Raw genomic sequence first — 15,039 nt, forward strand, 5'->3', positions numbered from 1 at the left:
TATTCAGTATGAGATTGGTGTTGATGGCAAAACAAGGGCGGAGGTTGACCTCACAATAAGATAATGAGACAGATAGGAAGTACCAAAATTGACCATGGAGTATTCTTAAAATCATAGTGTGGCCATTTAGTTAATCAAGGCTGCAGCAAGGGGCTAAACAGAGTGGGAACAGGAAACATCCTTTTCTCAGATCAGTGTTAATGGAGCCATAATAGTATGAAAGAATTCCTTATAGGAAAAAACAAAACAAAACAAAATAAGCACCCTGATCCATTTGTACCAGCATCAATCTTATTTACAGGAACGGTGCTCAGACGCCAGTCTGTCATTCTCATTCAGTCAAGACTATTGATTTCCAATGGCAAATTTGCCTGAGTAAAATTTAAGTTTCAGCCCAAAGTAACTCAAATAACACAGGCATTAAAGGTCTTTCTGAGCCCATATCATGCTACCATGATGTACCTCCGTTAACTACAGTGGAGTTACCCCTGATTTAGGGCCTGATCCAAAACCTGTTGAAGTCAGTGGGAAAATTCTCACTGTGACTTTGTTGCGGGGTAGACCTAGGGCAGTGTGGCCTAATGGCCAAAGTCAGTGTAGCAGCCCTTTTGTGTCAGACAGCGTGGCCCGACAGCTCAAGTCAACAGGACTACACCTTGTGGCAGGACCATGTAGCCCACTGGCCAGAGTCAATAGGATTGCCTTTTGTGGCAGGGCAGTGTGGCTTAGTGGATGGAGGGGAGTGGGTCACCACCCAAGGGTGGGTGGCAGCTGAGGTAGGGGGACCCAAGCTCTTGCTACTCCACCGGGTCTAAGCCCAGGATGTGTCTGTAGCAGGGGTAGCCGTCACCAGGTCAGCCGGGATCCTTCTGAAACACATTAAGTCAAACCCCAGTTTCACACCCAGATCAATGTGTAGTTCCCCTCTACTGCTTCCTACCTGTTCTTCCACAGCTGGTAGTCTTGGGGGTTCCGCGGTCTCTCCTCTGTCTGTGGTGTCAGTTGCCGCTGCAGCTCAACTGGTCTCTGTGTCCTGCAGCACCAGTAGTCTCTTCGCAGAAGCCTGCCACACACCTCTGCTCCCTTCAATGGTCTGAGCTGTTTCCTTATATATCCTGGTTCCACCTGCAGCATGCCCAGCATGGACGAGGAAGCATGGCCTCCTCAGCCAATAGAGTGTACTTAACTCCTGGCAAACCAGTGTGAGGAACCATGCTCCCTGATCCACTGGTGTCATCTAAACAACAGTACCTCCAGGGAACATGGACCCTTTAACTCCAGTTCCACTGATCATGATACATCTTCACTGTCTTACAAACATTTTAATATAAAACATTAAAAATAAAAAATTGACGCCCAGACCACCACCCCATGTCCCTTCGGCCAAAGGTTGCTAGCACGTAGCCAAGTTGAAGTCCTATCTTTACCACAGACTTAGCTGGTACATAGACTTTGAGATAGGTAGGGCTTCTCAACAGGCAGCCACACTAGGAGTGACCTATCTCTATCTCCCTGTCACCTGTCATAGTCCACTCTCTCTGTGGAGACGCCTTCCTCCATGGGGGGTTGGCCTTTGGTCTCTGGATGGTTCTCTGACTCTCCGTTCTGTGATGATCTCTGTAGATTCTCTCTGGGTGTTGTTGTGTCTTCTGGCTTGTAGTGCCTTTGGAACACTTGTTCCTCTTACATAGTCACCTTGTATGACCTGGGTGCCTCTCCACCCCTCACGGCGCTTTTAGTCCATTCCTGATGTCTATCTAATGGCTGGAGCCTCACGGGAGAGCCTGTCTCCAGGGCCAGCAAGTCCTTGACTGACCTGTCATACTCTAGGGCCTGCTTTCTCTGATTGTTGGCCATTTCCTTTCAGTAATCCCCATCCTTTTGGCTGCAACAGATATCCCCTCACTGGTAACAGGGTTTTGGTCCGTTGTCCCATCAGTGCGTACATTGGACTGTTTTGGCACCCATGTGATGAAGTATTCTTGTGGGCCAAAAATGCTGAACCACAAGAAACAGCATTGGGTAACAGTCTCATAGCTGTTTTCACTGCTGATTCTACCTTACCATTATTCTGAGGGTATGATGGGGAGATCTTGTGGTCCAGCTCCCATTTGGGTGTAAATTCCTTAAATTCTTGCAAGGCAAATTGGGGCCCACTGACAGTGAATACAGTGTCTGGAATACCATATCTCACAAACTGGGACCTCAATGTGCCAATAAGACAGGGATCTGGCCTCCCAAAATTTGAATAGTAGTCAACTGTAAACAAGAACTGCTTTCCATTTAAGGTAAATGAGTTCATTCCCATCTTTTCCCAGGGTTCGATGGACAGCTCATGTGATAACAGTCTCTTTCTGCTGGTGGTTATCACATAACCAGCAGGTGTCACACCGTTCTCTCAAGGAATGGAGTTGTATATTCATTCCTAGCCAGTAAACACATCCTTGAGCCCATTTAAGACAGTTGAGAAGGGATATATTTTTTGCTTGACATCCTTATGTAATGAGGCAGGGACAACAGCCCTCTGTCCTTTAAATCTGGTTCCATCCTGCACACTCAGCTCATTTTTAATTTGAAAATATCATTCTGCTTCTACTGGTACTTGGCTTTTGTCTTCTGGGCATTCTGTTCTCTTGATGGCCTGTAGTTGGATGTCCTTTTCTGTAGCCTCTTTGATTTCCATCCACTTTGCTGTTATAACTGGGATACAGTGCAGCATGTGTAAATGGATTCGATGTCCTGATTCCCTTCCCCAACTCACTGATGCTGGGTATATATGCCCTAATCAGGGTGCCAGCTAACACCAGTAATCATCCTGGATAATATCTGATCCCTGTTGGTAGTGCTGGAGCAACCTCCTTAGAACACTAAAACCTTCTTTGTCTCACCAGCCTCAGCACTCTCCCTTTGGGAAGACGGGCCTGAGGTAAATCAACCTCTGTCTGCCGCTCTGGGGCAGTCTTTGTCTTCCCCCTTCTGTGTTCCTTCGGCCGTATTTTCTGGGTAGGCCTCAGAGTAGGTCTAAGGGGTGATTCTCCAACAAACAGAAGGAACTATTTCACTAGACACCAATACAAAAGGGAGATACCTTTCCCTGCCTCCTAGTTGGGGTGGGGTATCGTCCTGTGGTTTGCCCTGGGGAGTCAGTCCTTCCCTTAGCAAGCGCTCAGGCTTGTCTGTTTCCCCCTTCTCAGCTGATCCTAATTGACCTGAGGTACCCCTTCTCAGCTGATAGGGAAGAGGGCCTTTAACATTCTAGAGCTTACATATCTGCCTTCCAACACCCTCTTGCATCTGGATGGCCTGACTTTGTCACAGGGCTTTGCCATGATTGTCTCTACAGGTTGTGATCTGCACTATTACTGATTGCAATGGATGGCCATAGGTGTACTGATCAGGGCCACCCAGAGGATTCAGAGGGACTGGGGCAAAGCGGGGGAGCAGACATACTCACCGGGCGGTGCTCCGAGTCTGTGCTGATGGCAGCGGGTCCTTCACTCGCTCCGTGTCTTCGGCAGCACTGAAGGACCCGCCACCAAAATGCCGCCGAAGACCCGGAACAACTGAAGGGCCCCCCGCCGCCGAAATGCTGCCGAAGACCCGGACCGCCATCGGGTAAGTAAAAATTTAAAAGGCGGTCTCTAGCCAGGAAAGGGATTCTCGGCCAGGGCTTGCGGGGTTCCTGCGGGGCCTGGGGCCTGGGGCAAATTGCCCCACTTACCCCCCGCCCTCTGGACGGCCCTGGTACTGATGGAATTGCTCCACTCCAAATACCACAATCAGAAGCTCTTTTTTTATTTGAGCATACTCCTGTTCAGTCCCTATAATTCTCTATTTACATAAGTGACTGGCTACTCCTGCAAAAGAGCTACCACCAGTCCTTTCTCTGATGCATCACACTGAAGTGTCAGTAGCCCAGTCCCACTCAACATCCTGCCTTGTCAGCTGATGTATGGGTTCCACTACTGCAGCCAGGTTTGGACAGAACTTGGACAGAAAATTTATCATTCTTATGAAGTCCTGTACCCCTTTCACATTCGCTGGAGCTGGTTTGTCTGACTACCTTGGTTTTGTTGGGATCTGCTTTCAGTCCTTCTGCTGGGAGCAGATTCCAATGTATGTCACCTCATTCTGTTTGAGTCACCATTTTTCTGGGTTGGGTTTTATATTGTTGTCCCTGCATCACCATAGAAAAGCCTGTAGTTTTCTGTCATGTTCTCATTTGGCGTCTATATCATTGCTCCCCTCACCTACAATGAGGATATCATCTGCAATTATTTTCACCCCAAGCGGTACTTGGGTGAATCTTCTCCGGAACAGCTCTGGTGCTAGGCTTATGCCCATTGGCCTGCAGATGTCTGTAGCAACCAAATGGTGTTGCAAAGTTTTTCCATGTGCTGGACTCGTTAGCCAGGCTTATGTATTAAAATCCATTCCTCGCATCACAGACCATAAAGATTCTGGCTTTGAAAAGTTCTGGCCAGATGCCATTAATTGTGGGCAATGAATAGTAGCATCTTCTCAATGTCCAGTTCAGTGGCTTTGGGCCTAGGCAGTTGCTTAATTTCCTTATGGGTTCTTTAACATCATGTTGTTTACCTTGGCTGTACTAGCCTCTATAGGTTCTATGATACCCCTGCACTGCAGATTTTTTAGCTCCCTGCATGCAGGATTACATAGTGCCACTGGAATTCTCAGGGGGTGGCAGCCTCCCCACCTTTAGGCCAGGAGATCTGCATTGGTCTGGTACCCGCCCGAGGTAGGACACCAGAGAGCTAATATCCTCTAGACTGCTGTGTTGCTCAGCCTAATTGCAGGCCAGAGCCCCTTACCTGATTGCTACCCTGCCCTAAGTGAGGGCCCCGGGCAGATAGACTCACTACTGCATGGCCTGCCTGCAAGCCAGAGCCATTAACTGATTACAGCCCCGTCCTGATTGAGGAATCCAGGCCTATAGACTTTCTGTTACCCTGCCCAACTGTGGGCCAGAACCATTAACTGTGTGCTGCCCTGCTCTGGCTGAGCGTCAGGGCTACCAGACCCAATTGCTGCCCAGTCTGGACTGAAGGCTAGGGCCTATTAACTGTCAGCCCAATCCCCCCTGAACAGAGTGGCTCTAGGAGCATTGCAGCAAGACAGCATGGTCTCCCTCCCTGACAGACGGGGAGAGAATCACGACCGCCTTACATACCTATTTTAATAATATTAACGCACAGGTGAGCCAGACTGAATCCAGCTATGTATTTATCAGTGTTCAATTGAGACATGGGGCTTTGGCATGAGCTGGCACCTGGGCTGACAGCACCACAGCAGTTGTAAAATTTTGACTCTGCACCCTGATCAGATCCATGGTTTTATTCCACATGAGGGGTCCCTGGTGCTTACCATCCGCCACCACAGACTTCAGTTGGTACCATCTGTTATTTTTCAGGTTAGTTACTATGAGGTCTTATTTTCATACAGGCTGCATTGTGCTCTCATTGTACATTATTAGACTGTGCCTGCTCTTTGTAACAGGTGTGTTCAAGGCCAATTCACAAAGTATGTCATGTAAGGCGTCAATGGACAAGTTATGATTTGCTAAATACGATTATTCTATTTGTATGCATGTATCATTTTCATATGTGAAGTTATGAATATTGACTATATACCTTTATTTCAAATGTGTTTGCTCCTCAGTAACACCTACAAGGGTAGTTTACATCCAGTCTAGCCAGCACACTGTGAATGAATCAATCAAGTTGGTGGCCCATCAGTGAATACAATGGGCCATGGAAGAAGCTTATCCCCACCTGATGGACTTTCCTGTGGACATTCTAGCCAGAATATGGGTAATGGCCCTTTCTATGACTCATCGACGCATGTAAGGGCATGTGACCAGCTCATGTGGTACTGAACTCCATCTTCTGCCTGTACTTTTCCACAAACTGTGCTGAGGGCTTTGCTTGGAACAATTAAGTTCCCTCTACATGGCAGAAGCTATAAAAGGCCCTGGAAAGATGTCAGTTTTTCCTCTTTCCTGCTCTGATATCTGGACTATGGACTTATACTAATGGGCGCATTCTAACCAAGGGACTGAGGACCTTCCAATCATTTGGAAGCAACCAGAGACTTAACAAGACAGCAGTTTATTCCATCACTGCTTCAAGCCTGATCCAATTTGCAATTATTGTATGTATTTGATTCCTTTAAGCAATTTAAACTCTCACCTTTTTCTTTTCTCTTATAAATAAACTTTTACAGATTAGATACTAAAGGATGGGCAACAGCTTGATTATTGGGTAAGATCTGAGTTATATATTGACCTGGATATGTGGCTGGGATCATAAGAACCCTTTGCTTAATTAAATTGGTTTTAAATAGCCACTCATCATTAAGTCTAGTGTCTGGGTGTTGAAACAAGAACTGGAATACCTAAGGAGGCTCTATGTCTGACTTCTTGTTAGCCAGTGTGGTGAGACAGAAGTTTACTTTTGTTGCCGGTTTGGTATATCTTATGGAAGAATAACCACCAGTTTTGGGGTGTGTCTGCCCTATTTCTCAGCAATTTGTCCTGAATTTGGTATTCTCAGTTGTGACGCACTGAAGCACGGTGACAATTACCATGACCCCAAGTCTTTTTCAGAATCACTGCTTCCCAGAATAGAGTCCTCCATCCTATAAGTATAGCATGCATTCTTTGTTCCTAGCTGTGTAACTTTACATTTAGCCATATTGAAACTCATATTGTTTGCTTGACCCAGTTTATCAAACCATCCAGATGGCTCTGTATCAGTGACCTGTCTTCTTCATTATTTACGGCTCCCCCAATCTTTGCATCATCTGCAGACTTTATCAGTGTGGATTCTATGTTTTCTTCCAGGTCATTGATAAAAATGTTAAATAGTGTAGGGCAGTGGTGGGCAATCTGCGGCAGGGCCATCCTTACCCATACGCAAAGTACGCAGCTGCGTAGGGCACCAGGAAACTTGGGACACCACATTTCCTGGTGCCCTGCGCAGCTGCGTGCTCCTCCAGCCCCTGCCCCACCTCTTCCCATGGCCCCCGCCCCGTCTCTTCCCGCCCCTTCTCCGCCCTAGCCCTGCCCCCACTCCACCCCTTCCCCAAAGCCCCCACACCATCCCCGCCCCCACTCCCCTGAGGACTCCAGCAGGGGTCGGGCCTGCACTCACCAGCGACAGGAAGTACAGGGACCCGGCCCCAGCTGCGCCACCAGTGAGTGCTGGGGGTAGTTTCCCCCTGCCCCCCAAGCCAGTCCCCCCACCCCCCGCAGAGGCCTGGGGCCCACCCCACCCTGCGGAGGACTGGGGCCCCACACACCCCTGCGGGGGGGGCTGTGTAGGGCCTCAGAATAGCTAGGGATGGCCCTGACCTGCGGCCTGATGGCCTCATGCGGCCTATCGGGGTAATCTGATTGCGGGCCGCAAGACATTTTGCTGACGTTGACCATCCGCAGGCACGGTCCCCCGCAGCTCCCAGCGACCACTGGTGTAGGGCCAAGAACCAATCACTGCAGAACCCCACTCAACAATGACTCTTCATTTACAATTACATTTTACGACCTGTCAGCTAGCCACTGAAATGTGAAGAATGATATACCTAAAGTTCAGGAGGAACATGGTATGGTAAGTGTAATTTTGATTAGCCTTGTCACCCTAGCTAGTGGGCCTCAGAACTGTTCTCCTTGTTCCCTATAAGCAGATTTATTGCATCCTGCAATGTTGACAGGTACACACTGTGCTGCTCTGCAATGTCAAAAAACATATTTCTTCTTGTAAATTTCCGCACTGTATTTGTTGTCACCATCACCTATAACCTAAACTTTTCAATGTTTGTCATTTATTCCCACACAGTAGATGTGAGGTGGTTGCACAATGGAGTTGTAATTCAGTCGATTACTCCCAAGAACAATAATAACCAAAACCACAGGATGCAAACCCACTTGTGTCTTTTCTAGGGGAAGGGCAGGGGAATATAAGCTCAAAGTGACAGTGTGGGCCTGAACACCGTCGTCTTGCTTCCTCTCCCAACCTCTAAGCAATTTTAATAAATTAAAAACAACTGAAAAAAATGGGCAAGTAAGTGGGGAAAACCTACCATCTTCCCAAAATCTGGGAAGCATGTCAGGTTGTTGTACAGGTAGGAACACATGTAGTTGCAACAGAGGTGCTTTTTCAGTAATAATCTGGAAGAGACTCAGATAGTCAGCAATACTTCCAGCTGTAGTGAGACCTTCCATGACTTCCATCATAGCACCTTCTTTAGCCTCAGAAACACTAACGAACACTGAAAAGCTCAAGAAGGCCTGACTTGTCAGGAAGGATGATCCAGCAATAAGGGCCCTACTTTAGAAATTGAAAAACATGGGTTCAGTTCCTAGCTCGGCCACTGACTTCCTATGTGACCGTGGGGTAAGTTATTTTGGCCTCCCAGTGGCTCAGTTTCCATCTGTAAAATGGAGATGATAGCACTTCCCTACCTCACAGGGGTTTTGTGATGATAAATACAAACATGATTGCAAGGCATTCAGATATTACAATAATGGGAGCCATATAAGTACCTAAAATGGAAAGAATTACAAACTTGAATTGGAAGGCAAGGTAGACAACTGCAACCTCCATTCTTGTTCTTAAAATAATGGAAGAACTATTCTGGCTGTTTTTATCACCATAAATTATTAAACCTGTTGTGATGCTGACTTGTCTTAATTAGAATTTTGGTTTCAACCTTTCTCATCACTACTGTGAGACTTGTTGATCACGACAGTCATCAGAACAGCATTCTTTCACTTACAACTGGCAAAGAGACTGTGTCCTTCCTATAAGATGATAGTTTAGCCTTGATCATCCATGTCTTAGAACTTGGCTTAATAGCATGCCTTTCAATTCAACCATTGTAAAAAATTCTACCTGTGACTATCTATGAAAACTGCTCAGAAGCCCCAACTACACTAGAATGCAGATGCCCCTCTCCTGAGTGGGGTTACTTAAGGTGAACACCTCCCCATTGATCTATGGCATGTTCTGGCATAAAATTGAGTCTGGGGGAAATGACTTCATATATTTGTGTGAGGATCCAGGCAACAGTGAGAACAGAGACTTCCTTTCATCTGTTCTGCAAGGCTTTTCTGGAAGCAAAGGATGAGTAAACGGATGGAATAGTGAAAGAGTTTCTGGTTGAGGGTATCTGGAAGAGCTTTATTTTTTTGGAAAGAAGTTATTTGTGATTTTGTAGTTTTTATAAAGATTGTATATGCATCCTTAATGACACTGGATTAGCTCATTTTAATATAGGGAAGGATTCAAAAGAGTAATCCTATGTCCCCTACATAGTACAAACAGCTATACCATAATGAAAGTATTCATTTATAGGGAGATTAAATATTCTAAATATTAGAATATTATGTGTGTGTGTTAGAATTGGCCTTAAATTTAGGCTTTCTTTTAAAAAAACAAAGCAAGTTTTAACCAAACATCAATAAAAATGTGTCCATCCATTCTTTAAAAATGCCAATTGAAACCATATTTTTGAACACACATCCCTCTGCAGCGTTTGCAAGGCAGACATTGCAACATTGTCCTATACCAGGGGTAGGCAACCTATGACACGCGTGCCAAAGGCAGCACGCGAGCTGATTTTCAGTGGCACTCACACTGCCCGGCAGCGGTGGCTCCAGGCACCAGCGCTCCAAGCGTGTGCCTGGGGCAGCAAGCCACGGGGGGCGGCCTGCCGGTCCCTGCGAGGACGGCAGTCAGGCCACCTTTGGCGGCATGCCTGTGGGAGGTCCGCCGGTCCCACGGATTCGGCAGCAATTCCGCGGCGGGTACACCGAAGCCGCGGGACTGGCAGACCTCCCGCAGGCATGCCGCTGAATCCATGGGATCGGGGACCTCCCGGAAGGCGTGACGCCGAAGGCAGCCTGACTGCCGTGCTTGGGGCGGCAAAAAAGCTAGAGCCACCCCTGCTGCCCAGGTCCTGGCCACCGGTCCGGGGGGGCTCTGCATTTTAATTTAATTTTAAATGAAGCTTCTTAAATATTTTAAAAACCTTATTTACTTTACATACAACAATAGTTTAGTTATATATTATAGACTTATAGAAAGAGACCTTCTAAAAACATTAAAATGTATTACTGGCACGTGAAATCTTAAATCAGAGTGAATAAATGAAGACTCATCACACCACTTCTGAATGGTTGCCGACCCCTGTCCTATACAATGCAGCAATCTTGCAATGTACAGCCTTGCCACAAGCAGCATTGTCCAATAGAGAAAATACAGAAAAAAATCAGGACAAACAACTACACCTCTACCCCTATATAATGTGACCCGATATAACACGAATTCGGATATAACGCGGTAAAGCTGTGCTCCGGGGGGAGGGGGGGGGGGAGAGCTGCGCACTCCGGTGGATCAAAGCAAGTTCGATATAACGCTGTTTCATCTATAACACGGGAAGATTTTTTGGCTCCCGAGGACAGCGTTATATCGGGGTGGAGGTGTAGTTCCTATATGCTTTCATAGACTTGCTGGGTGACCACAAGTAAATCACTTAACATTTTTGGGCCTCAATTTCTCTGTTTTTAAAGGAGCTATAATGATTTTCACCTTTTAGAAGTGCTTTGAGATCTCTGGATGAAAAGTTCTATATAAATGCTAATTAGTACCATTATTATTTATTATGGCTGGTGCATGAAACTCTAAGAGTGAAATTAATTAGGACTCGGCTACAGCCAACAGTGAAACTAACTTGTCCTATTTTCTTTCTCCAAGTTGAGATAAGAGCAAACAGGGAATGACCAGCATGCCAAGAAAACTAGATTTTTAATTTATTTCAGTTTTAATAAACAAAGGCATTATTACTTAGGGATTTAAATATATATGTATGTATGTATGTATGTATGTGTCCCTTTAAATGGTTTATAATAATGTTAGGATTTTTTAAAATATTTATATTATTAAGAACTGCCCCGGATTAAGATTTCCACATGTACTTCATGTCTTTTAACCTTCCCCTACATTAGCATTTTTGGAGAATTCCCCCAACAATACATTACAATCACTGTCACTGCACTGGGGGTAGCAATGGTGAAAGTACTAGTGTAGACAGGGCTCTGTGGGCATGTGGAGCTATGCATTATCTTTCCGCCTCTCTTATTCTGTGCCCTGTAGTTTGGCACCCTTTTGTAGCATTGGGTCTAAAATAAGTCCCTGGTTCTTCAATCTGATCCTCAAAGGCAGAACCCTGTGTCTGTTGGGGCCTTGTGTTTTTGTGTTTCTATGAGGTACCAAACAGTAGTATTAATAGCAACAATAATAATTATTATTTTACTTCTAGTTATCAGGCAGTAGCAAAAAGTTTCTATGTTTTAATTATAAATGCTGCAGGGAAATCGTTAGGTACTGGTTTGGGAGATTACACAAACAGACATAAAACATTTGCCTGGTATTAGTTTTTATTAAATTAAAATGAATAATAACAATAAAAAGCCCAGCAGTTTTTTCTTTTCTGAAAAAGCCACATCACTATTAATCATAGATTCGAAGGCCCTGGTTCTACTGTCAGTTATACTGATGTAAATCAGGAGCAAAAGTTGGTGGCGTTACACGATCCAAATCAGGTCCTAAAAGCTGTATAAAGCAACCCAAAGATTAGTGGATATCAGATAGAGTATAGATATGTTAACAGCTGTATATTCAGTCGACAATCAATCTGAATTTCCACTGGAAGCAAAATGCCTGAATTTTTTTTTATTTTATTTTATTTATTTATTTTGAAATCTGCCCTCTGTGTATGTAAAAGGTTAACTCTGATCTGCTTCAATGCACTGTGGGACTTGTAGGCAGCACAAATGCTGGGAAATGTAGTCAAACTGTCTTCCTCTTTCTCTTTCTCCCTCTAATGGCTGCCTCCAGGAAGGTAATGCACATACGCCTGGCTTCTAACCCAGGGTGAGACTATAACTTTGTAGATTAAAGAGATCCGGGGCCGTTCACAGCTCAAGCTACCCCTTTGCTTTCAGACCCAGAGTTCATATTTTGCGCAAAGTTGTCTCCAGAGAAGCCGATTTTATTTGCCTGTCACATGTTGCTGCACACGACTCTTAAGCTCTGAGAAGATTTTTTTTACTCACTTCACCGCCTGTTCCTGTTTTCCCTTCCACTGTCTATGGCTAGCAGAGCTTTTACATTTCCATTAACTGAACAAATAACTCTCTCTTGATTTTTGACAGGTGATGACTGAGTGGAGTTCATTGCTTTCTGGATTCCAATGCTAACCATAAAGGAGTAATTATAGAGTTAAGGTAAGTTGCTGTTAGATTTTTAATAGAAGACAAAAACTTGTAGATAATTTACACTGTTGTCCTGTTTTCTCAATCTCTATGCTCATCTGCCCTTCAAACTCCAGTGTTTAGCCAGAGGGAAGGAAAATCTGGAAAAGTGTAAGCACAGTGTAAGTATGTAAATTCATTCCGTTTTAGGTCCACTTCTTTAGGTGGAATGGGATGTTAAGCATGGCAATAACATAAATGTTATATCACTGACAAGGCTAATATCATAATGCATGGATCACCCTAGCAATTAGGGGATAATTATGGGAAAACTGAAGCACAGTGAGATTTAAGTGACTTGCCCCAGGTCATATAAGAATCTTTGGCAGAGCCAGGAAGAAAACCTAAGGGCTTGTCTGCATGGAGATATTGACCAGAATAGTTCCCCATGTGGACACACTTACTTCAGAATAAGACTGCCTTTTTTTCTGATTTAGCTTGATCCCTAAACTGGAAAAAGGTTTCCTTATTCCAGAATAGAGCATGCACACGGGGACCTATTCCACAAGAACTTTTCGTTTTATATTCTCACCCTCCCTTATTCCAGAATAACTTCCCTAAAGCTATGTCTTCACTGACCAAAAAAGTGTGTGTTTTCCTGCATTAGCTATCCTGCTGTAAAATCCTAGTGGAGACAAGGCACTTTAGTGTTACTGCAAGATAAACTAGGTAAGATCAACCATGGGTGGTGAGTACAGTGCTGACCTTGGCTAGCTTCCTCATGATAAACACTATGGTGTCTTCACTTAGGATTTTACAGAGAGAGAACTCTCACCGTTTTTTTTTATCTCACTGTAAAGAAAACCATTTTTGTGTCGGTGAAGACCAAGCCTGAATCTCCAAGTCTCATTCCTGCTCTGTGGATCAATCACACTACAAATCTGTATGGAAATGTATTGGTGATACTCCAGTCACATCTGTTGATCTGGAGTTCTTGGAAATAAATTTAAAGGAAAAAACCCTTTCATGTTCCTTTTTGTTTTATATTTAGATACAGTTGAAGTACCAGCTTCTCGTCATTGTTTAACCTCCCTTCCAAGACCACCTGATCAGCAACATGGCTTTTCTTGGGAACACCTCAAAACTCTTTTTGGTGCTCATTTCACTGGTGCTTATGCTGCCTGTGGTTGAAGCCCTGGATGCTGGAGATGCAATTGCTCTCTTGCTAGGCATAGTTCTCACTATCATTGGATTCTGTGCCTGTCTAGGCTTATATGCAAGGAAAAGAAATGGACAGTTATGACTTTTTAAAGAGATGACTTGGTCAAGTATAATCTTAAACTCTACTTGTTACGAGTTTAAAACTGAGCCTCAGTTCCTGGCAACTTTCAAAACCATGGAGCACGATCCTGCAAACCCTTCTTGCTGTGCCACCCTTGCTAATAAAAACTATTACTGGTAGAAAGGGTTTACAGGATCTGTCTTCATGACAGTAAGAAGATGATTATTTCATATTCCTTGGGATGAGGAGTTGCATTAAAGTAAAGATGGAAACAAGCTATTTGAAGAAGAAAAAATTGCCCAGATTCATTCACAGTGAAAGTTCATATACTGAATATAACATTTCTACAATTTGATTTCAGGGGTTAGTCAGCAGGAAAGCAGCCATAAACCTCCTCGTCAGGATAATAAAGATTTGGAAATATTGACGCACTCTTAATATGATAACTAAAGAACAGCCTACTTAGACTTCTGTGTGAGTGCAGATGTTCTTTCTAATTAGAGTTAATCCCTCCGCAACAGCTCACTTCTGCTGTAGTCAGGCTGAGACATGGGCGAAATAGAGAAATGTGCAAAACCTTTTCTTCTGTATTTTTATCTTATAATGTGCCACTTCTGTAGCTTGGATTCCTGTTTCAAATTAGAATCAAATTTAATCAATAGCTGTGCTTAAGGATTAGACCATGATTTTTCTTTAAAATGTGTATGATACATAGGAGAGTATATGTAATATATCGACCAGTCAAACAAGGAAAAGATTTCTGAAGAAAAGATTGAAATGACCAAATGTTTTGTGCACATATCTGTTGGTTCATATACATTTATGTTTAGTTTTCTTTGAGGGCTCACATTTTGGGGATTGTTTGTTTGGTTTGCAACAATGAAGACTTACATATTTTGTTCAGTGACTGTTTTTTAATTCTGAGCAATAGGGTTATTAGAATCAGATGCTTATGTAACTTTTCCCCATGTGATCAATAAACTCAGTACGCTCTTTGACGAAGTCTAAATGCAAGTGAACAAGTCCCCTGGACGTTCTTGAACATGTACTGCTCAACACTTGAGTTTACGCCCCTTTTTGCTACTCACTAAGGCCTAAATTCTAAACGGAGCTGAAGCTTGTGCCAAAACACAAAACTAAACCTGTGGTTAGAATCCTACTACAAAGCTGGAGAGTGTTTCTGTGAGCTTCAGGCGTTCACCACATGCTCAGCCAGCTCCTCTAGTATGTTTTGACTTTGATATGCTTTGTACTGCTTGGCTGGAGGGATCTGCTGAGAGAGCAACATAGTTGGCCCTGCCAGGCTGATTATGGTGAGGGTAGGACCTCTTATGCCACACCCACCCTCTGCTGCCACCAAAAGGGACATCCTTATAGCATACTGATTGCAGTCGTGGTTTTGGCCCCACATATCTGTTAGCAGCTGGCATCTGGCTGCCCTAACTTGACAAAGGGGGTGTAGGCCTGCACAAAGCAACAGCAGAAT

At 44.4% G+C, this 15,039-nt stretch overlaps 1 protein-coding gene across 4 annotated transcripts; it reads left to right on the top strand.

The window, feature by feature from the left end:
- The first annotated feature begins 11,865 nt into the window (after positions 1-11,865).
- SMIM30 (small integral membrane protein 30) lies at positions 11,866-14,551 on the top strand. 4 transcript variants are annotated; one of them, XM_065403845.1, is made up of 4 exons: positions 11,866-11,919; positions 12,233-12,304; positions 12,409-12,453; positions 13,323-14,551. In XM_065403845.1, exon 4 carries the CDS (start codon positions 13,389-13,391, stop codon positions 13,572-13,574), a length of 186 nt encoding a protein of 61 aa, XP_065259917.1. In that variant the 5' UTR covers positions 11,866-11,919; positions 12,233-12,304; positions 12,409-12,453; positions 13,323-13,388; the 3' UTR covers positions 13,575-14,551. The 4 variants fall into 4 exon arrangements, with proteins under 4 accessions (XP_065259917.1, XP_065259900.1, XP_065259926.1 ...); XM_065403854.1 differs by having other exon boundaries at positions 11,877-11,951; XM_065403828.1 differs by lacking the exon at positions 12,409-12,453.
- Positions 14,552-15,039: the final 488 nt, after the last annotated feature.

This window comes from Emys orbicularis, chromosome 1 (assembly GCF_028017835.1).
Source record: "Emys orbicularis isolate rEmyOrb1 chromosome 1, rEmyOrb1.hap1, whole genome shotgun sequence".
NCBI lineage: Eukaryota > Metazoa > Chordata > Testudines > Emydidae > Emys > Emys orbicularis.